Source organism: Urocampus carinirostris, chromosome 7 (assembly GCF_059441175.1).
Source record: "Urocampus carinirostris isolate Australia breed hairy pipefish chromosome 7, RoL_Ucar_1.0, whole genome shotgun sequence".
NCBI lineage: Eukaryota > Metazoa > Chordata > Actinopteri > Syngnathiformes > Syngnathidae > Urocampus > Urocampus carinirostris.
This window is the reverse complement of record NC_142355.1, coordinates 22710462-22732761: the sequence shown is the minus strand read 5'-3', so window position 1 is coordinate 22732761 and position 22300 is coordinate 22710462. Positions and strand designations below refer to the sequence as shown.

Sequence of the window (22300 nt, the reverse complement as noted above, 5' to 3'; positions counted from 1 at the left end):
ACACGTCTACAGAAATAGAGCGGGTATGCGTGAATAAAGGACAGTTAAAACAGCTACACAAGCCACTCACTGTATCAGAGGTACCACCAGCAGACCACAAAAGAGTTCCAGACAAAACCTCAACCCAGCTGTAAAATATGCCATTAGGTGCTTTGTCTTTAAGAATTATTGACCCTGCCCCCTCCTGGGTACTGCAAAACCGTTTTGAAGAGGTCCAATATACCGCCAAGATGGCCTTTAGTGAGGACACTTAGCAGTGGGGGGTGGGTGGGGCAGGCTGTTGTTTTATGAAGACATGACTTGTAATGAGCTTGTCAGTGTTCGCGTCTTCTTTGGAAAATAGCAAACTGCGTGACATAAGAAGAACACAGTGAGGAGGAAAGCACGCCGTTACACCGTGTAGTCAACAACCGCAACAAGCCCACGGGATCACAGTCTTCATTATTAGGAATGGTTAGAAGTGAAGAAGCGGCAAGATCATAACATTTACAGGAGTGATTGTCTCACAAAACGAACATAAACCCCAGATTACCTTTCATGTCTGCTTTGTTCACTACAGGATGTGTTACACAGGAGCCCCGCCTGAAACACTGGTAGATCAGACCAATACTGTCTGGTAACCTTGGTCACCCCCCACCCCTACGCCCACAAACCAACATTTGCTGCCTTCAAGCTATGGGTGCTTGGATACTTGATTAAAGATGATTTTTGTGCATTCATAAACACAGCGTTGGGGTTAATTAAAAAAAGCACAATGACGGATTCATTAATTCAGTGTTCCTCAACTGGTCTGACTTGAGAATCACTTCTCAAAATTGTCAAATGAAAGGATTGAGCTGTTGAATGTAGAAAAATAGAACATTTTTACCTTCTTAAAAAAAATAACCTTAAGTAATAATATTCCCTTTAGTAGTAAAGGCAAAATGCTGCAGCAAAGCTTTAAACTAGGACAAGAAAGTTGTATCTTATTACCCCGACTTTAGCTGACCTGTACTGCCTCCAAGTCAGTTTAAGATGTGAGGTTAAGGTTCTAGGTATTATACAAGGTTTTGCATGGACTTGCCTCTTCATATCGTTATTATTCCCTCCCCATGTTTTTTTCTCGGAGCGTTCGTTCGGAAAACGCTAGTCTACTAGTGATCCAAAGAGCTAAGAAGAAATCCACATATTCGAGAGTGTTCCCCCATTCAGTCCCCAGTGCTGTTGAAAGCTCTGTTCTCCTAGATTTGATTTGCAACCTCAGTGGAAGGTTTGGAATTTAGGCTCAAAACACACTTATATTCAATCGCTTATAAACGATTTTGACATCATACTCTTGTCTTATTGTCCCTGAAGGAGAAGGTGTTGTTGTACGATGCATTAATTTTGAGCTATCGTACCGGCACTTGGACCTGATGTACACAATCATCTAGAACCTGCTGCATCAGTCAAGATTTTGGAACAGGACGCTGTAAACAGGACATTCTTTTAATTACTGTATTTCCCGTTGATGATGTTTGTTTAATTAGCTGTATTTTGGAATAAAATTCATATCTCATATATTTGCTGTTGAAGAACACTGCTTTCATGAACACCATAGGCAGGGCAAGTGAGTACTATGTAGGAAAAACACGATGTGAAAAATAGTTTTAAATAGCACTAAAAATGGGCCAACTACAGGTTTGATTATTTACTTTGATCTTATAAAAAATCATGGTTGTAATAACTGCTGATATGGTCCCTGGAAATATACTTTTTTCTGCATTGAAGTAATTACTTGCAGATTTGAGTACACAACCCTCATCTTTAAAGAAAATTGCCTGTAATTAAATATTTTTTCTCCCCGTGCATAACAGAGGGACAGATCAGGACGAGATACTGCAAAACCAGATGGCTTTTCCGCAGATTATATGCATAGTTTTAAAAACAATACAATTCCACACGATTGTAGTAAGACCTAAGAACAACCTAATTTCTAAACAGTAGATAAATTGTCATATGTATTTATCAACACACATGATATATATTTTTTGACTTAAATAATCTGTACTTTGATGAAAAATACTTGAATTGCATTAAAGGGAAAAAATGTGTTTATATCTACTCGTATACTTCAGAAACAAGCCACAATAATAAAAACAATATCAATTGGAAAAATAATACTATTCATGCATCAACACCCGACATGATATACACTTCTTTGACCTAAAATATTGAAAATATTTCAATGACATTAAAATGGAAAAGTTTTGTTTATATCCACCCATCTATTTCATAAAAAATACTAATGTTGACTGTGTATTGTCCATTGACGCCCTTGCAACACCCATTCTCAAGGTTTTGTAATTTTCCTTATCCTAAAAGTTTTGAGTTTTCCCTTGCCCTCGTGTAGGTTTCAGATCAGGGGATGTTGTAACGGTGGTGTTATGATTGCTGATGTGACTCAGCTGTGCCCGCTCATATGGCGCCACTCGCCGCAGGTTCTGATTGGCTCCGTGTCACTAATTAAACTCAGTCCTGTCAATCCCCTGTTGTCAGTCCGTCTGCGAATCTCCGTGTATACTAGGCAAGCCTTTTTTTTACCCTGACTCACGCCTGTCCCGTTTTTTGCTCCTTTTTGTCTCCCGCTACGACCTGTTTTGATCCCGACCATGACTGCTCTCCCGTCCCGGCTTTCAACTCGTTTCCGCCCCCCTACCATGCCTTGCTCTCCCAGTCCCGGCTACCGACCAGTTTTCCGCCCCTGACACCGCCATCGCTCGCTACCGAAGATCCACTTCCGCATTTGGATCACAATCCGAGTACAAGAGCGACTTGCTTCCAGCGCCCAGCGAACACCAAATGGTGGGCGCAGCCCTTCCTCTCGCTTTCAATAAAACTTGTGATAAACGTCACGCAAGTGGGTCCTGTTTCTGTTCAGGTCTTGACAGGTGGCCTGTGCAGCCCTTTGAGACTCTTTGTGATTAAGGGCTATATAAGATATGAGACTTGATTGAATCGCATGATTTTGCACTTTAAATGCATTATACAATCTAAAATTAGCCCATGCAAAACCACTATAATGCACTTTTTTTCTTAGATTTTTTTTCAAGTGGTGCACGTTCTTTCTTTTATATTCTACGATCCACCTGAGTGGAACATGTTCTTTTTGTCTTTTACCTAAGTACTTTTGTGTCATCTGCTAAACTTATCAACAGCAGTAAGGAGTATCGTTTAAGTGTCTAACAAAAATAGAACAAAATTTCTACTACTTAAACTACTTGGTTCCTTTTGAAAGAGTAATGATAGTTGCCGAGCGCCAGTCAAAGTGTCGATCTGGTTGGGGCTCCTCTTCAACTGCCAACTCGCATAAATAAAGACCGCAATGACGGCATTTACACAAGTAGGAACGTCTGGTACTTGGCTCTCTTTGTTGGGAGGTTATAAAAGTGTCTCCCGCCCACCCCACTCTGCAATTACAGGCTGGAACCGACTCCACTCGCCGATCAGCGCTCTCCTTGCTCGACTCGTCGGGTCTGGAGGGAAGCACAGCCTGAGTCTGGCTGTGTGAAAAAGCACCGCAAGGTTGGCTGAGGCAGCTCTGCTGAACTCAGATGACCCACATTTTGTGCCCCTCCAATGGAATGAGCGGGGAGCTTGGTTATTCTGGCAGATTACGGGACACGCGCCCATCGCAACTTACGGGAGGGTGTCCAAACACAAAGGTTTGCTTTAGGGAACAAGCCGGCAGAGGGAATGAGTTGAAGAGATTTATCATTGAGCCCTAACAGTAACATGCTTTGACATTAGGCACAAAAATGCTAAGAAAATTCCAGTTTTAGAGTCATAGTAGGCGATGCAGTATTCATGTTGAGGGGGGCGTCCCGTCATCAAACAATTTTCTGCATGAGAGGAGACATGGGGCCCTATTTCAGAGTATTAGTACTTCAGGCACCGACTGATTTTCAGCCACTTTAAGATCGGTAAATAAAATTTAGATCAAGGATCTCTCACATTTTTAGAGAGCTATTTTTTGTTTATAATTAGCGCAAAGGGCACCCATTTTTATAAGCATTTCTAAAATGACAATCTATCATGTTATTACTACATTGTTAATATGTTATTACCAGGTTAATCATTGCAAGCAGTGTTCAATAGACTCAGTCAATTTCATGCTGAGGTGTTTTGATTGTTTCCTTGCCCTCATGTAGGTTTTAGATCAGGGGATGGTGTATCAATAGTCTGTAGTTTGCAATAGTCTGTGGTGTGTGCAGCCCTTTGAGACTCCTTGTGATAAAAGGCTATACAAATAAGCATGACTTGACTAAAAAACAGAATTTTACCAATAAATCACAATGACCGAGCGCTGGGGAGGTTTTTTCCTTAGAGGGCACCCTGGTTCCCACAGGCACTATATGGAGACCCCTGATTTAGATTAATCAAAAATGACCATTAAGTATAGAAAATTTCAGGGAAATCTGCGACGGTATACTCAAGACATGTAGATCATTCTTGAAATTTTGAAAAATGTGTGTTTTAAAAGTAGTATTGATGCTTAGACTCTGACTACCGAAATGTTAAGTACTTCACTTATATGTTATAGACTTCTTGGACTATTTTACAGGCTTGAGGCGTCGCTACTGTCATTCACTTTCTGGACAAATTTCAATATATTACCTATTTTTTCTTTGACTGATGTTTACTATTTTTTGTGTACTGTTACCCGATGCTTAAATCCATTGCACCCTGGTAATCCTGGAAGGGTGATTCCCACTTGTGAGGCCCCTTCTTAAGGTTTATCATTTTCCTCGTGCTGAGGTTTTGAGTTTTTCCTTCTCTGCATGTTGGTTTAAGATCAGGGGATTGTCGTTGTAACCTGTGCAGTCCTTTGAGACATCTTGTGATTAAGGGCTATACAAATAAATGTGACTATGACTATGACTATATCATTGGTCCGAAAAAATTGTTTTTTACATTCCTATGTCAAAATAAATCAGCTCTATATTTGTTGATTGGAATCGGTCTAAAAGATACATTATTTTACAATAAAAACAACGATCAATGTCGTTACTATATCTAACTGTGTTCATTCAAGTTAATGGGTTAAACACCTTTTAAAGTTGATTATTTTAACCATCTTATTCAATAAATGAAACGATTTTCTTAGATTACCTTTTATCTACCAAGTTAAGAAAGGGTAGGAATTATTACATCATGTATTACATTTAAATCATACATACATAAGAATTGTATCGTGTGGGTATTTTTCAATATGCTTCTTTTGTGTGGTTGGAAGTAAATAAAATGGATACAGTAGTTTGTCATGATCACCGATGTGAATCACCTGTGCCCGTTCATTTGGCTTTTGAACTCTTTTTAAACTCACGTCTTCCTGAAAGAACTCGTCAGATCGTCTGCGGACCTTTGCTCCCAGCTAGGCAAGCTTTTGTGACTCTCCGACTCTATCCTGCCCTGTTTTCTGTCTGATACCAGTTGCAAACCTCTTTTCTGGACTTGTTTATGTTTTTGCTCCTCCGTCCCGGCCATCGACCTATTTTCTCGCTATCAACGACCACCTTCGCTCGACTGCGACTGCCGCTGCCACTTCTGCGTTCCTGCTTTCTCCTACCCATGACCGACAATCATCTGATCTTGAATGAAAGTCCTGGTCTCCTTCTTAATAAAAACTGAGTAAAACGAACGCAATTGGGTCCCGTCTCCGTTCCTGGTCTGTGACATGTACAACCTCAGTGGAACTGTTTATATTTAGGCTTAAAACACACTTATATTCTATGGCTTATGAATGACCTATATTTCGTGTTGACAATATCTGTGTATTTGTTATTGCAACATAATGGTCATCCTGGAACGGGGGTTACTACATGTGTGGTCCTTTCTCAAGGTTTCTTCATTTTCCTCATGTTGAGGTTTTTGAGTTTTTCCTTGCCCTCATGCAGGATTTAGATCAGGGGATGGTGTCATAATAGTCTGTAGTTTGCAATAAAATGTGGTCTGTGCAGCCCTGTGAGACTCCTTGTGAGTAAGAGCTATACAAATAAACATTACTTGACTTAAACCTCAAGTTTAAAAATACTTTTGACTTATTGTTGGTACATCCGTGTTGCTTTGCTGTTTGTGTTCAAATTTCCACTGCCTTCAAGGATGTTTATCCATGGCATTATGTTTTAATGTCACAATACTGGCGGCATTTTAAAAGCAAGGTTTCCATTTGAAATACACAGAGAGTAATTTGCTTGGACAGCAAACTTCATCCGGGAGTGGCATTACAAAGCTTGAAGTCGTTATCTGTCAACCTGCTGCCACGGGCCAAACATGACAAGACTTTTGATTCCTATAGGGAATAACTGGGTCATTACGTTGTCAATGCCTATGGTCATGTCAGCGTACATGAGCTTAAGTGATTCCCCCATTATGCCATTCATGCGCTTGTCAACAATGGGTAGGCGCATAATCTGATCACAAAGCAAGGCGGGGTCCAGGAGCCCCTTTCATCTTAGGCTATGATCGATTCCGGACCTTCCTTTTATACACAATCACCTTTGTGAGACCCGAGCGGCGATTGCTAAGTGCACGAATGTTATATATGCTGCAGAGGGGTGTGTATAGTGTGTAAGCGTGCAGGAAAGGAAAAGACTGAGGAAGCTGCAGAGAGGGGAGGCGAGGCGCCTCGGTATAGTCTGGGCTCTGTTAGTTGAGTCTGTTGCTGGCCAGATCAGCTGGCAGCCTGTCTAGCGGGGGTGTGGCACATCACAACAAAGGGCTTTGGGCAGACGCAGCTCTTATCAACCCCCCCCCCCCCCCCCCCCCCGATTTGACTCGCATCTACCTCCTTGACTGCCCCAACTTAGAAAATAATGGAATTGTCTCTATTGTCATTGATTTCAATGAGGTAAAACATTACATGTCACAAGACTAGACATGGTGTTTGGTTAACAAGAAAAAAAAGATAAAAGACTGTCAGAATAAATTGGCAAACAATAATTACAGGATAGACTTAGACACAGACCTAAGTTATGATAACTGCAATGAAAGAATAATGCATCATAACAATAGTGCAGTGAAAAGTACAGCAACAACAATTTCCAAATAAGTCGCAGGATATGTATTTTCACGGTTTTGTGCGCTTGTTAAGGGTGGTGATTGCCCTGGGGACGAAACTGCGTGGCTTCTCCACAGGAATGCAAACATGAAGAAGCTCTTTCGGGATCCGCAAGCCTCACTGAACTTTCATCATTCTCTTTGGATTGCAATTGAAATTAAAGTGGATTTGTGTTGGAAAAAAGATGCAAAAAGACGAAAACAAGGGCATTGTGTGTGCATTCGCGCTGCAGCTCAAAGAGGGGAGGGGAGGGGAGGGCTGCGAGTGGAGGAGAGCCGCGAGTGGGAGTGGCACTATTTTCGGCTCCCACCCTCCGCGCGAACCAAAAAGAAAAGTTCACCCAAGTTGAGGGGAACAATGAAAGCGAGGGGAAACACGTACCCAGGCCCGGTTCCAATTCATGCAATCTGTTTAAGACACAAAGCATAAAGAACACATGCGCAACTGACCTGTGTGCGTCCGTAAGTGTGCCTTGAGGTGCGAGGATTTGCCATAAACTTTTTCGCACCCCGAATAATGGCATCTGTGCTTTTTCTGGGGCGACTCGGGCTCGTGTTGACCTCTGGATCTTTTGCCCCTTTGTTTGAGAGACGGATCCGAGGCGGTGATGGTAGGCGTGGCACAATTCGCATCCCCCGTCAGCCCGGCCTGGTTCATCTTCTCCGGCTCGCCCAGTGCGCCCCCGCCACCGTCGGGGGTCTGCTGGTTAAAATCCGCCAGGATCCTAGCCACCACGTACAAGGAGGAGTTGTCCTTCACTGCAGGTTCTTTGGTGTCCTCGAGTGTCCTCATGGGGGAAGGTGACGGGTTCTCCGGCTTCATCTCCCGGTTGCTGCCGTGCACGACCGCGCGGCTGGACATGGAGACGAGGCACTCCGCCGCGAAGTGATCCATGGTGTATTTCAAAGGACGCGCCCCCACCACTATGACATCCAAAATAGAGCAAGCGATGGCGTGGGGCGCGTGAAAAGAACTTGTTCCGTGGTTTCCCTTTGTGTGGCGGATAGAAGGAGGCGGTTCTCATCAGAGAGACTTGACGCTCTTCATACCCGGTTTCCCCGGTCTCGTCAGTGATAACATCCTTGCGTGACGATTGAAAGTACACACGAGTGAAGGAGCTGGAGAAAAAAAAGTCTTTGTTCAGCGGGGTAACTCTTTAAAGTTGCACGCTTGGAGTGGTCTCATGTTGGCTTGAGACGCTCTCCAGCGTAGTGAGAGTGTCTGGTTTGAGCGCTTGTCCCTGCAGCTTGTTTCCATGCTGGGGGCGTGTCCTGCACCGGCAGCGCGCTGCTGCAGCGTCACCGCGCAATTCTCTCATTGGGCGCAACGTGGCCCCGAAACAACTCCGAAAGGCACATTTTCGAAAAGGCCTCACTACAGGTTGCACCCGAGTAAAGCAGGGGTCTCCAACTCGATTTACTTCGGGGCTGTCAGAGCTCGTTTGTGCATGGGGTTAGGTTGGGTCAAATCGGTTTTCCACAATAAAAAGTCCTGATAAAAACATTCCACTAACCCACTGTACTCAAATGTCCCCAAAAGAGACACCACAATAAATGGTGCCCCTACGACCCTATTCATTAAGGGATACACCCACCTACCCCACACAAAGTAATTTCTACAAATAGAGGGAAAACCATTAAAATAAATAAATCACTCAGCATAATCCGCTAGGGACAATGTGTATATTATTCAGTGCCCCCAGTGCAATAATAATGATTAAAATAATTCAAAAGTTGCAAAAATACACAAACTATTATATAATCATGCATACCAGCTCAGTAGCCTAGATGGTAAGGCGCCCGCTTTGAGACTGGGAGGTCGGTGGTTCGCGCCCCGGCCGAGTCATTCCTAAGACTTAAAAAGTGGTCGGCGGCGCCCTCTGTTGGCTGCGGCTGCATCGGCTCGCTACAACGGGTCAGGTGCAATCGACATTTCGTTCTGTGTACATTGTTACACAGAATGACAATACAAGGAAATTATTATTATTATTATTATCTTAAATACATTTATTTTACAAAACACGAGGCTCACCTATAGAGAGCTGAAATTGTTGTCCGCCGTCTTGCTGCCATGAGTATAACAAAAAATAGCTCCCTTTTCTTGTTTTCTTCTCTTTAATTTTTCATCTTATTTCATTAATTTCATTTTCTCTTTATTTTATTTTATTTCCTTTTCTCTTTTTATTTTATTATTTTTTTCTTTCAATCTTTATTTTATTCCTTCCTCTATTTCATCTTTTTTGTTTTATTTCCTCCCTTTTCTGTTCTTTTCCCAACATTTTTCTTTTTCTTTGTTTTCCTTCTTCTTTCCTTTCTTTTTTGTCCCTTCTTTTTAATTGCTATTTTCTTCTTCTATATTTTCATTCCTTTTTTTTCTTTGCGAAAAGCTGTGCAAAAATAGTTTTCTGTGGCCACTTTGAGTCTCCATAGTTTGTATTCCATTTGTGAATTGTAGCACTTGTTTTCAGTTGCGCAACAGAATACAAAAGGGTCTAGTGGTCAAATCATACACACTGTCCCTTTAAGTCAGGTCAAGTCACTTTTATTTTTATAGCCCTCAATCACAAGAAGTCTAAAAGGGCTGTACAGACCACCCCCTGATCTAAAATCTATACAAGGACAAGGAAAAACTCAAAAACCTCAGCATGGGGAAAATGGGGGGCGCCACATGTGGAAACCCCCCTTTCAGGATACAACATGAAACACTGTACACATATTAACATAATGTAAAATAAAATTTCCTATTGAGGCATGGTCATCCCATGGTTTGCAATTGGCCTCCGGGCTACAAGTTTGAGACACCCGGGGTAAGAGAAAGACGGTTTTATGTTGCTGCAAGGTTCTGCAAAGTTTTTAGGGCGTGGATAAATCTGGGAACTTTGGGTGAAGGAGGCGAAGTTTGTTAAAGGGATTCCCAATTTCTAAGTTGTTGCATCATATCTATATATATATATGTCATTGGTATATTCCGATTATTTTCCAAGACACCGCATTCTGAAGCCAGTCTGTCTCATCAGAGAGCTAACATGGGCTAAACCAGCCGGGACAAGGCAGGCTAGCCGGCTGCCACAGAGGACAAACTGGAACCGATCAGCTGGAAAAAAAAACGGGAGACTGTCTGACCGAAAAAATGCAGTAAGCAGACAGAATAACAGCGAGCCAGGGCAGCAACAAAAAAAAAAACCGGTACAGAGGGCTGGCCAGCTAGCCGACTGCTAACGGGGATAACCTAAAAGAGACAAAACTGAAAGGCTTCAGAGCCTGCAGGCTCAAGGGTAGCTATCTGGACAATATCATATAAATTGCAAAATAAACTGCAAAAACACAAGAGGAAAAGTCACAACAACATACCTAAAATGAGGCTGTACACAACGTCAGGTAAACTTACCTTTTGATGATCAACTCGGAAGTCCCCTGGTGACACGGTAAGCAAAGTTAAAATTACTCCAAGCTAAAATGACTGCTATGCATTTGATGACTACTACCATCGTTGGCTGTTTTTCAACAGGACGCATCGTTGGTTTTGTTTCTCCATGTCATCCGATGACGTCACAGCTCTAGGGAATATGAGGTCAAACTGTCCACATTGAAAAATTAATTTCTCAAGATGCATGTCACGTAGAATATTTTGGTACATATCTGGGGAGGAACACAAATGGGTATTCTATCATCCATTTAAGGAGCCATAGCATGGGCCGTCATTTTCCTGCTGGGATATAATTGTTTTTTTTTTTAACAGGCTTTGGCTCAAAAGGGCTGTGGACTGCTACTGGGACGCAAGTCGAGGCCTGATCAACCTCGGCTGGGTCACCTGGGCGAGAGTGTCTGATGTTGCAAGACCAGAAACACTCAATGAACTCAGGATACATTACTGATGATGTGTCCCAGTTGCATCCAGGAGATGTTTCTTTCAAGGGGTGAATATGTTATATATACCTGAACAGATAATCATATACAAACAATGTGGAAAGGAGCCATCGATAAACAATAAAAAATGAGCATGTGTTAAAGAAAACATGCCTCAATTTTTATTTTCAGGAGGATTAAAAACTACTATTAGTCTCAAAGAATATATATTGACGATTTTTGAGAAGAAAAATAGAGCTAGAACATGGAAGTGCACAATTAAGTTGATTTTCTATAGACTAATCAAAACATTAACTTTACTTGACTTATTAACCGCACAATAGTCACGACAATTATTGACACTCACATTCATAATGAGCGGTTTTAGTTACATCAATCTAGCTGTAGACCATATGATGGAATCACAAGATAAATACTAGATGTGAATTTATGCCACATAGCATCAGATCTCAGTCAAAGACCACAAGATTGGTCCAGTATTCAAGTTTGCATAGCAAGCTGCCTGACATATGCATTGAATCCTATGATCCGCCTTCCTTCTTTTCCCTCGAGTGCTGATGCAGCTGCAACATTTTCTCACGAAAAGCAGCAGTCCTATCTCAGTTTTTTTTTGCAATCAACTGGAGGGATGACAGACGGAAGAAGAAAGATATTCACAAGGGTGATTTGTAAGAAGCCCAATGAGAGCATAAGGAAATGTCTCTCCACACCAACAGGTGGCGGTAGTCCAAAAAGGATACAGGAAGTAAAAAAAACTGCAACATTGCAATGTCATTACAGTGTGGACTTTGTATTCCAACTACAGAAAAGTACAATGCCAGGTGTTGTTTGTGTGATAAAGTGTTATGCTACTGTGGCCACCAAAAATTGACATTAAAACATGGATTAAGCTCACCCTTCAGAAAGCAACGAGCTGCAACTAAAAATGTAAACATGTTACTGTTATTGTGGGCTGGGGATTGATTTCATGCTTTGTGCCTATTGCTTTTTAAAATTCTAGGATGAAAATGGTGAAATAAAGAAAATAATTGTTTCAAATACTATCCAAATGCCAACCAAACCCTAAAAAAATGAAAAGAACAAGAGTTTATTGAAGCGCATCTAAGATAGACAAGTACGTGCACGTGCCACAAAAGCAGCTTGACAGAGGCTGTAATGATGATTTTATCCAGAAGATGGTGTCATCAAGTAGAATATTAAGATGTTATGTACACCACCTTTAAGGGTGGGGTGCAGAGTTTCAAAATTTAAGGCAAACATTAAGCCAAAGAATCGCAGAAGAGTAACACGTTATTCGTATGAAAGTACTGTCATGATTTTCAGATTGCTCCCACCTGCGCTCGCTCGTTTAGCCACGGCTGCCACTCATTTCCTAATTCCTAATTAGTTCTCCTATTTAAACACGTCTTTCTCATTCACTCCTGGTCAGTCCGTCTGTGAACCTCAGCGCATGCAAGGGAAGCACTTTTGACTATGGCTACCTGTATCCTGATTCTGTTTCCTGTATCAATCCCTGGTTCAAGTTCCATTCTCCTGTCCCAGGTACCCGTATCCTGATTGTGTTTCCGGTATCTATCCCCGATCCAAGCTCTGTTCTCCTGTCCCGGCTACCTGTATCCTGATTCTGTTTTCTGTATCGATCCCCGATCCAAGCTCCGTTCTCCTGTCCTGCCTACCCGTATCCTGATTCTGTTTCCTGTATTGATCCCCGGTCCCTGACTTCCCACTTGTCCCGGCTACCCGACTTGTTCCGATCTCCGACCACGCTTCGTCCGTGAGGGTTTCCTGCTCCTACTGGCCAGCGAGCACCAGATTGCTGTCTTTGTCCTGACTTCCCCAATCCCTTAAAAAAAGCATTGTGTGAAACGTTACGTATTTGGGTCCCCTGCTTGTACCCTGACAAGTAAATTGAATTCTTGAAGTGCTCGAAGAAACCCTTCTCTTTTCATCTTTTTGGGGGTTTGTTCCACCCAAACAGGCCTGATAAAAGTAAGATAAGAGCAGATAGGCGCAATGGGAAAAGAAAACATAAGGGCTCTTTGAACTCAGTTGGCCATTGTTAACACGTATTTTATAGAGAAAGTATTTAACTTTAAACTTTTGAGGATACCTAAAACTATGCACCCCACCTTTAATGATCATGAAATTTCTAAGCAAATGTTTTGTATCGGTATAGATCAATACTACTTGGATCGGATTGATACTGAAATGTCCAGTATTGGGCACTGCTAGAGCTTGTCATTATTTGACTTTTTTATTAAAAGAAAATCTTGCGGTGTCTTTCATTTCGTAGTCTTATAAATGTCCCTGTGGTCATGATTGTTCAGACGCCAAGTACTCCATTTCAAAATCAGACGGTGCGGAAATACGGTGCCGCCAGACAGGAAAGCGAGACACTCATGCTAAGGACACACATGAGTGACCGTCATGAACCAACGTGCACCCGAATCCTGCTGCTTATCATGCATGTTTTCATTCCGGGATGTCTCAACGGAGGGGAACTTAGAAAAAGTACAAAATGTCCTCCTCTATTTATTTGGCCTGAAAGAATGAAGCAAGATTCTCCGGGGTTGTGAAATGGCAACAGAAATGCAACTAGCAAGTGTGTTTGAAGTGAAACCTGCTTTCTTGACTGCAGCTGATGCGCTCCTGTGAGAATGAATGCTTACTTTCAGCCCGCCGCACAAAAGCGGCGCACTAGAATGTTCCCAGTGTTCCGCCAGAGCGAGGCGACGTGCCGTTCGGACGGCCATCTGGCTGTATTATCTTACATATTCTTTGGCAGTAAAACATAAAAATGTGACATGTTTGTGTTTGCGAGAGGGTCTACTTCCTCTTTTTCGGGGCGTTGGGTTAGCTGTGGTGAAATGTGTGAGGGTTAATCAACTCCCAAGTACAGTCAACAAAAGAGCAAGGAAATCGGCTGCCACTTACAAAAACGCGGAAAATAACTTGTTTTTTTTATGGGTTGGAATCCTGAGGTAGATTGTTTATTCTCTCTATCTTAAAGGTTATCCGAAAATTTTAAACAAGCACAACATGATAAAATAGTGCATTGTTTTTGCTTAAAAATCCATGTATGTTTCATTAGTGCATTTAAGAAAATAGCATGTCTTGTCTTTTTCATCCTGAGCTGTGATGTCATCAGAGGAACAACCGGCCCCTAGCGGGCCAGTCGTATATTGTTTTCCGCTCTAATTTGTCACAGAGCAAAATTTGGGTAGTTTTTGTGGAAAATGCCTAGGCGTTCTGTTCAGGGGGGATGCAGAACTTTTATACTAATGACTGAGCAGCCAAAAAAGGGCAAACTAGAAAAAAACCTAAGGAGGGTCGCCAACAGGGGGCTAACTGGGACCGATCAACAAAAAGTGCCCACAGCCTCGGAGAAGCGGCAACGGCTACTGTGATAAACACAAAACCTGCCGGGAATAAACAAACCAAAGAAATGGCAAACCCGGCACTAATGCCAGGCTAGTGTATTAAAAAACTCGCTGTGAGCAGCCAGGCTAACAGGGAACCAACAGAAAGCGGCAAAGGCTACAAATGCGAAGACTTCCGGGAAAAAGCCATAAGACGCAGTAAAACCAGCGCTGACGCCAGGCTCGCCAGCCAAACCACACACAGTAGGCAGCCAACGAGCCCCAACCGGGAGCGAACAAGACAGGAAAGCCCTTTGTAGCCTGGCGCTAACAGGGAGCTAGCTGGACGAAATTATAAAGTAAAAAAAACACTTACAAAAAGCATAAAATCGCCCACCTCCAAGCAGAAATAAGTAGTCTTGCTGTTCACTAAAATTATTCCCGGTTTTGAAGCGGTGGGATTAGCCATTTTGACAGTTCCTTCAACAACGTCACAGCTCTTCGGGAAACAAGCCAGATGGGTCAACTTTGAGACACACTTTATCTACTCCCCCAGAGCTTGGAATATTTTGCAACACATTTGCAAAATGATGAGGAGGAAAACTACACATTCTGTGCCTAATTAAAATCAAAATTCTATTTGGGAACACCTTTAAGCTGCAGCAATGTGAAGGCCAGGGACCTTTTGTTCTAAGCACCGTAGTGTCTAGCATAGACATTCACTTCACAGACATTGTTTGTAATAGAAGATAGTTCTCAAAGCACTGAACAACCTGACCACTTTGACAGTCTGTCCAACTGTCATTTGAAGGTCAGAGTATTAGGAAAAAAATAAAGACAAGGATGGCGAGTCATAAAGAGATTCGATTTGATATACAGTACCCGATGGTCAAAACTCTGACCTCAGGCCTACTTGGATTCCATGTCTGGGTCAAGAATTCTTAATATCAGTGCGTTTTAAGTCAGGCATGCAATAATTGTAACAATAAGAGTGGCCAGTGGCCACACTTGTTCATCAGTTCTAGCATAGCCACATAAAAAAACAAAATATGGAATATGGTTCCATGAAAAATTGTGAAAAAACTTGTCTCCAAAACCTTTATTTTAAGTTAAAAAAGGGATGGGTTTCCTCAATGTTCTCTGGTTGTGTTATGAATACTGATGTGAAGCACCTGTGCCCGCTCATTTGGCGCCAACTGCTTCGGACTCTGATTGGCTCCATGTGTCTATTCAAACTCACTCCTCTCTGTCACCTTTTGGTCGGTCCATCTGCGACCCTCAGTTAACACTAGGCAACCCTTTTCCGACCCTGACTCCCACCTGTTTTTGCTCCGCTCTGTCCCCCGGTTTCGACCCGTTTTTGATCCTGACCACGTCTACTCTCCCATCCCGGCTTTCGACCTCTTTTTGTCCCCGACCACGTCTTCTCTACTTTCATGGCTTACGACTTGCTTACAACCCCGACCACGTTTTCCTCTCCGTTTTTGCTGACCCGTTTTTCCGTTCCCGACACCACCGTTGCTTGCCACAAAAGATCCACTTCCACGTTCAGAGCAACCTGCTACCCGCGTCCAGCAGTCCCTGGTCGTGGGCGCAACCCTTTCTCTTTCCTTTAATAAAACTTGTGAGAAACGTAACACAATTGGGTCCTGTATCCATTCTGGTCCTGACAGGTTGTTTATTGGTAGTCAGCAAATGCAGCTGCGGTGGGCGCTTTGCGAGTGGCGCCTGGCTTTGGCGAGATCCAGTGGACATATTGAAAACTGTAGCTTATTTGTGCCTTGTGCTTCTCTCAGCGTTGCCTCGCGGGCCTCATAAAATCATGTGATGGGCCACATTTGACCTATGGACCATGAGTTTGACACATGTGATGTAAATGGATATTAAAGGAGATATCTTACTTAATCACTGACAGCCCAGTTAACTCATTAATAGCCTACCTAAACCTAAAATAGTGGGTTGACGTCTAAAGATGTCATTGGCACTAAATTTAAAAGGAATATGTATTACGGCGGCGCAGTGGTTAGTGCGTGAGCGGCACAGTTCCGAGGTCATGAGATCGAACCTCCTGTGTGGGGTTTGCATGTTCTCCCCGTGCTTGCGTGGGTCTCCTCCAGGCACTCCGGTTTCCTCCCACATTCCAAAAACATGCATGTTGGGTTAATTCCAAATTGTCCATAGGTGTTAATGAGCGAGTGAATTGTCTCTCTCTGTGTGCCCTGCGATTGGCTGGGAACCAGTTGAAGGTGTCCCTTGCCCATTGCCCAAAGATAACTGGGATGGGCTCCAGCACTTCCGCGACCCTACTAAGGATAAGCGGTGCAGATAACGGATGGATGGATGGATGGATGTATTTGACATCTATGGCCATTATTGGGAGTGAATGACTTAAAGATGATTTGTTTTCTAAATCTGTCAATAGTAAATGTATTGTTGCTTTCATGTATGCAAAAATCTCCAAAATTCCGTTTTGGGGGAATAATAGCACTTTCTTTTTGTTATCTGATAAAAAAAATACATTAGTATTTTTCACTTCAAACAAATTTCATGCTACATTCATGAATACAATCTAACCTTAAACAAAAAAAAGTTTTCAAACAAATAAAAATAAATTTAAAAAAGACTGAGACGTCTGATTCCGTGATCTCTCCAAACCCTCCACAATAAAGTGTTTAATGTACAAAACAATTACAAGGAATATCATATTTGATATGGTTACTCAATTCTTTAGTACCAACCAACATAAATTGTCAATACCATTCGTACGTCTTGATACTATATAACCGAATGTAGCAACAATTCTTGCAAATATAATAAATCGATTAGTAATGTTGTAGTATTATTTCCCATGATTTACATTAACCATTTCTGTAAAACATGCATTTAAAATAATCTTAGTGGCATTTGTTGGCCAGACATTATAAGTTACTGATTTTACATATGTAAGCAAAAGGACCAATACTCCAAAACATGGCCTGGTATTGGCCCAATATTGAGACCTTGTACACACAAAAAAATACCCATAAAGTTTCAAGGTTAAAACTTGAGATTGTATAAGGATGAAGAAAAGAACACACTCTGAGTTGGAGATCTACGATTTTGATAGCCCTTCCATCAGAGGTGCGTGCTTCCAAGATTGGCTTAAGCGAGATCACGTAAATACATGAAACAAATCTGATGGGTTTAGAGAGAAAACACAAGTTTAAATGAAGTGAATAATGGTGGTCGCTAGATGGCGTGTAAGCATAATAAATAAGCAGTAAGGAAAGTGAAACTTTAAAAGGTAAAATGCGTCACTGTAAAAAAAAAAGGAATGTAAGGCATCATTTCCCCCGCACTTCCCAGCACCAAAGCGAAGGCCATCTTGATTAATAGTTGGTGGGCCCAAAGATGATACATTTGTTACAAGAATACAAACAGCACCTGGATGTAATCTTTGGTTTCGTTAAGGTACTTTTGAGGATAACATCATACAAAGACACATTCAAACTAAAATCAAACTACAATGTCCCTTACAAAAAGAATGACACAAAACTACCTTACAGCAAACCAACATTAAGTGCCAGAACTCCATTTCGCAACTAACAATTAACGAAACATTTTAAAATGTATTGTATTTGCTAAGTATTTCATTTGAAATATTGATTCCTGGTCCACGGATCCCTTAACCGCCCTGGTCATCGGGGCACCATTGAAGACGCAACTCTGGACAGCTTTCTCTACTGTTGACAGTTCCTGGCCTGTTCTTGGGTTGTGGCAAAGTTGGCACCAGTCTATTCATTAATTGTGTCAGCCCAGTTCTTTTTCTTTCTTCCTCTCCTTCTGCCCCCTTGGACTGTGCCCTGAAGAATTCTCTTGGCCAGTCCTGATGATCTTGTGATGTGACCATACCACAGAGGTTTTTTGTCTTCGCACAGTTGACAACAGTTCATTGTTGCATCCAATTCACCCCTTAATGGTGTTGCACACAATTTCATATGTCATAAGGGCTATGTAGCTGATGCCTAGAAGTTTCCTATAGCATGGCATCGCTATGGCCTGGGTTTTCTTTTCCAGTTTTGCACAGAGGAAGATGGAAGTAACCAACACTTGCGTGATTCAGATCGTTGATTTCCCTGTTATGTCCTTGTCCTTCCATGTGGATTAAAGTCTGGCAACAGCGGCTGTTGTTTGAGCTATCCTGGCCATAATTTCTGGTTTTGACCCATCTACTGATATGACAGCTCCAAGATATTTAAATTTAGCGACAGGTTTAAGCTCTTGGTTGTTAATGGTAATGTTTGTGGTGATACCTTGGGGGTGTTGGTCATTACCTTTTTTGGTGCTGATTTCCATCCCATAGCGGGTTGGTGCTTTGTCCAGGTGATTCACCAGATCTCTATGTTCCCGTTTTTCTCCTGCCAATAGTGCAATAAAATCAGCAAAATGGAGCTGAGTGATGTTGTGTTCTCCAATGCAAACTGTACGTTCAATATAGTCCAGAGCTTCGGTCATGATCCTCTCCAGGAACCTGTTAAATAAAGTTGGAGAGAGAATGCAGCCTTGTCTCACACCGACTCTTGTTTGAACCACGCTTGAACCACGCGCCTATGGTACAATTGATCAGTATTGTATTCTAGGTATTGGCATACAGATTTTCAATGGTCTGAACTACTTTCCTGCCCATGTTGTACTTCCGCTTAGTGGCTCATAAAGCGACTTGTCAAACACTTTCTTGAAATCCAAAAAGCTGGATAGATGTTACTTTGATGTTGTTGAAACCTCTTGCATAGAATGCAATGATTAAAAAAGTATTTTAATTTCCATCCATCCATTATCTGCAACGCTTATCCTAGTAGGGTAGCGGGGTACTGGAGCCTGTCCCAGCTGTCTTCAGGCAGTGGGCAGGGTACAACCTTAACTGGTTGCCTGCCAGTTGCAGGGCACACATTGACAGATAACTCACTTGCTCATTTACATCTAGGGAAAATTTGGATTGGGCAATTAAAATGACATGCATGTTTTTTGGAATGTGGGAGGAAATTGTAGTGCCTGGAGGAAACCCACGCAAGCACGGGAGAACATGCAAACTCCGCACAAGAAGGCTGGTAGCTGGATTTGATCCCATGACCTCAAAACTGTGCCACGGACACACTAACCATTTAGGTGCTGTGCTGCTCTATTTAAAATATAACACAAAATAAAAGGCCTTCTCAATGTAGAATTTAAAGAAGTGCTTCTATTCAATGTATGGCATCTAGTGGTTAATTTTCAAATTGCACCATAAAACGAAACTACAAAAATCAGATGAAAAGAACCTGGCTGGCCTGAGGATACAGCTGACATCTCAGTGTAAGTGATTATTTACCTGAAATTAGTACAATTCAGAGACTTCTACTAGTCTGGTTTTAAAAAAAAGATGGAACTTGTCTACTTAATTCACCGTAGTGGAGTGAACAATTTTAATCCCCAAAATCAGAATCTGTCAATCGAGAAAGGACCTAAAGACAACAATTAAATATGACTAAAAGTAATATTAAGTACCAAATCTCTTAGCTTTCAGCCTGAGGTCCACGACAAATTAAAATCCGTTATCCCAGTTTATCAAGCACATGCCACAAACAAGCACAACTTTTACAGCCAGGCTAAGTAAAAGGGCTCAGCAAACAAATACATAGGAACTTCTGAAATGTCAGGTCAATACGAACAGAAGAAAGTGGTTCGTTCCACTCAAACATCCACCCACTCTGTAAAAACCTGAACAAACACTGTCGACATGCCAAAGATGTGGGCAGAATGTTCCGCACTTCTGACGTAAAAGCCACTCACAGATGGTTTTTAAATAGATTTTGAAATGGACCGAAACAGCTCACCTTGATTACAGGTGTGGCTGTAAAATTGTATTGAGTTTTTTGCTTTTATTTTAAACATATTTATTTATGATACACAACAAGGTTTGAAAACACAAAGGCAACAAAATGCCTTTGACTGGAGCAGTGGTTCTCAAATGGGGGTACTTGGATGCAATTTTAGGGGTACTTCAGATTTTAAAAATCCATATCAAATGCGGCATCAACCCAAAATTGGAGGCTTTGCTATGCCATCCAATCATCCAATATCTTCCACTTATCCAGGGTGCGGGTGCAGCAGCCTTAACAGGGAAGGCCAGACCTCCCTATCTCCAGCCACTACTTCCAGTTCATCCGACAGGATCCCGAAACATTGCCAGGCCAGCCGAGAGACATAGTCTCTCCAGCGTGTCCTGGGTCGTCTCCAGGGACATTCCCGGAAGACCATGTCCAGGAGGCATCCTTATCAGATGCCCTAGGCCCTTATGCCGCCCCCAAAAATGTGTTTTTTTGGCATATAATTTGTAAATTTTAAAATGTTTTCTTAAACCTAAAGGTACACTGTAACACTAGGTGTCACTTGTAATGTACAGTCACTATAGAATACAAGCATCATGTGTTCATCATTTTTTGTCCTTAGAAGGACACTGTGTAATGTTTGATAACAAGATGTTGCTGTATACTATAGTGCAACCAAAAACAAGTGCTACAAAGCACAAGAAAGAATACTAACGACGTAAACGCAAAGTGACTCAACTCCACAATTTTTCTCAGCCTTTGACAAAGTTTTTGGGATTATCCAAAGAAGCAAGATCGCGGACAATCATCGTAGCTCAGAAAGGTGAGCCTCATATTATGTAAAATCAATACCAATTCCTCAACTTATGAGTATCTTAAAAAGTGCATGTTTATATAAAGGTTCATGAATGTTTGCTTGATATGTCATGATTACTGATGCGCCCGCTCCTTTGGCGCCAACTGCCGCGGACTCTGATTGGCTCTCGGTCAGTACTTATACTCAGTCCTGTCTGTCCTTTTTTGTCAGTCCGTCTGTGAACCTCAGTCAACTCTAGGCAAGCCTTTTTCGACCCTTACTCTCACGCGCCCCGTTTTTTGGCTCCCATCTGCCCCCCGGTTTCGACCCGTTTTTTGATCCTGACCACGTCTACTCTTCCGTCCTGGCTTTCGACCTCTTTTTGTCCCCGACCACGTCTTCTCTCCTTTTCTGGCTTACGACTCGCTTCCGACCCAGACTACGTTTTGGCTCTCCTGTCCCAGCTACAGACCCGTTTTTCTGTCCCCGACACCGCCATCGCTCGCCACGGAAGATCCACTTCCGCGTTCGGTGCACAATCCGAGTATCAGAGCGACTTGCTTCCCGTGTCCAGCATTCACCAGATTGTGGGCGCAACCCTTTCTTTTTCTTCCAATAAAACTTGTGAGAAACGCAACGCAAGTGGATCCTGTCTCCGTTCTGGTGGTTCTACCCACTATATCCCTTTTAAAATTAATCCTTAATAATCCAAGTAAAATGATCTAAGATCGGAACATATTTCCTATCTCATAATAATTTTTTTCAAACGTTTTCAAACAAAAATGAATGAATTAAGAAATAGGAGGATGGGTGATGAATTGGATATATTAACACTTAAAATGCTCAACACCCATCATCCACAACAAACAATTTTGCCCGTTTTAAGGGTTTTCTTGTTTTACTAGAAAAGGGTAAAACATTTATTTCTACGTACATTTTAATATAAAAATGCTTGTCTCATTCTCAGATACTTTTGCTCTTTCTGTTTTTGTTTTGCTCATACTGTATTGATGATACATGTGAAGTCAGACATACTACATACGTTGCCAACAGGACTGCATTCTTAATTTCGTTGTAGCAACACAATGATAATAAAGGTGATTCTGATTCTGACAAGATTTTTAAAACCTTTATGCAATTAAAAGGTTCAAAGATTATGATTGAAGCATTGGTTTTTGGAATAGGGGCCAGAGGACAAAATACTGTATTTGACCAAAATGTGAATCTTTGATTATGTATTTTCTGAAACGTGTACCTCCCTATCAGATTTTTGTGACTTGTCGAAAAAAGCTATTGCTACCATTAGTCTGTAAAGACTTTTGACTCGCATGTGTCCTTTCGCTCTTGATTTTTCC

At 42.0% G+C, this 22300-nt stretch overlaps 1 protein-coding gene across 1 annotated transcript in view; it reads right to left on the bottom strand.

Moving 5' to 3' along the window:
- Positions 1-8284, bottom strand: part of klf13 (Kruppel like factor 13) — a 41606-nt gene extending 33322 nt beyond the window's left edge. The window contains exon 1 of the mRNA XM_088340197.1: positions 7528-8284. Within this exon, the coding sequence (XP_088196323.1) occupies positions 7528-7972 (445 nt within the window). The 5' untranslated portion in view covers positions 7973-8284. The remainder of the gene's footprint in view (positions 1-7527) is intronic.
- Positions 8285-22300: the final 14016 nt, after the last annotated feature.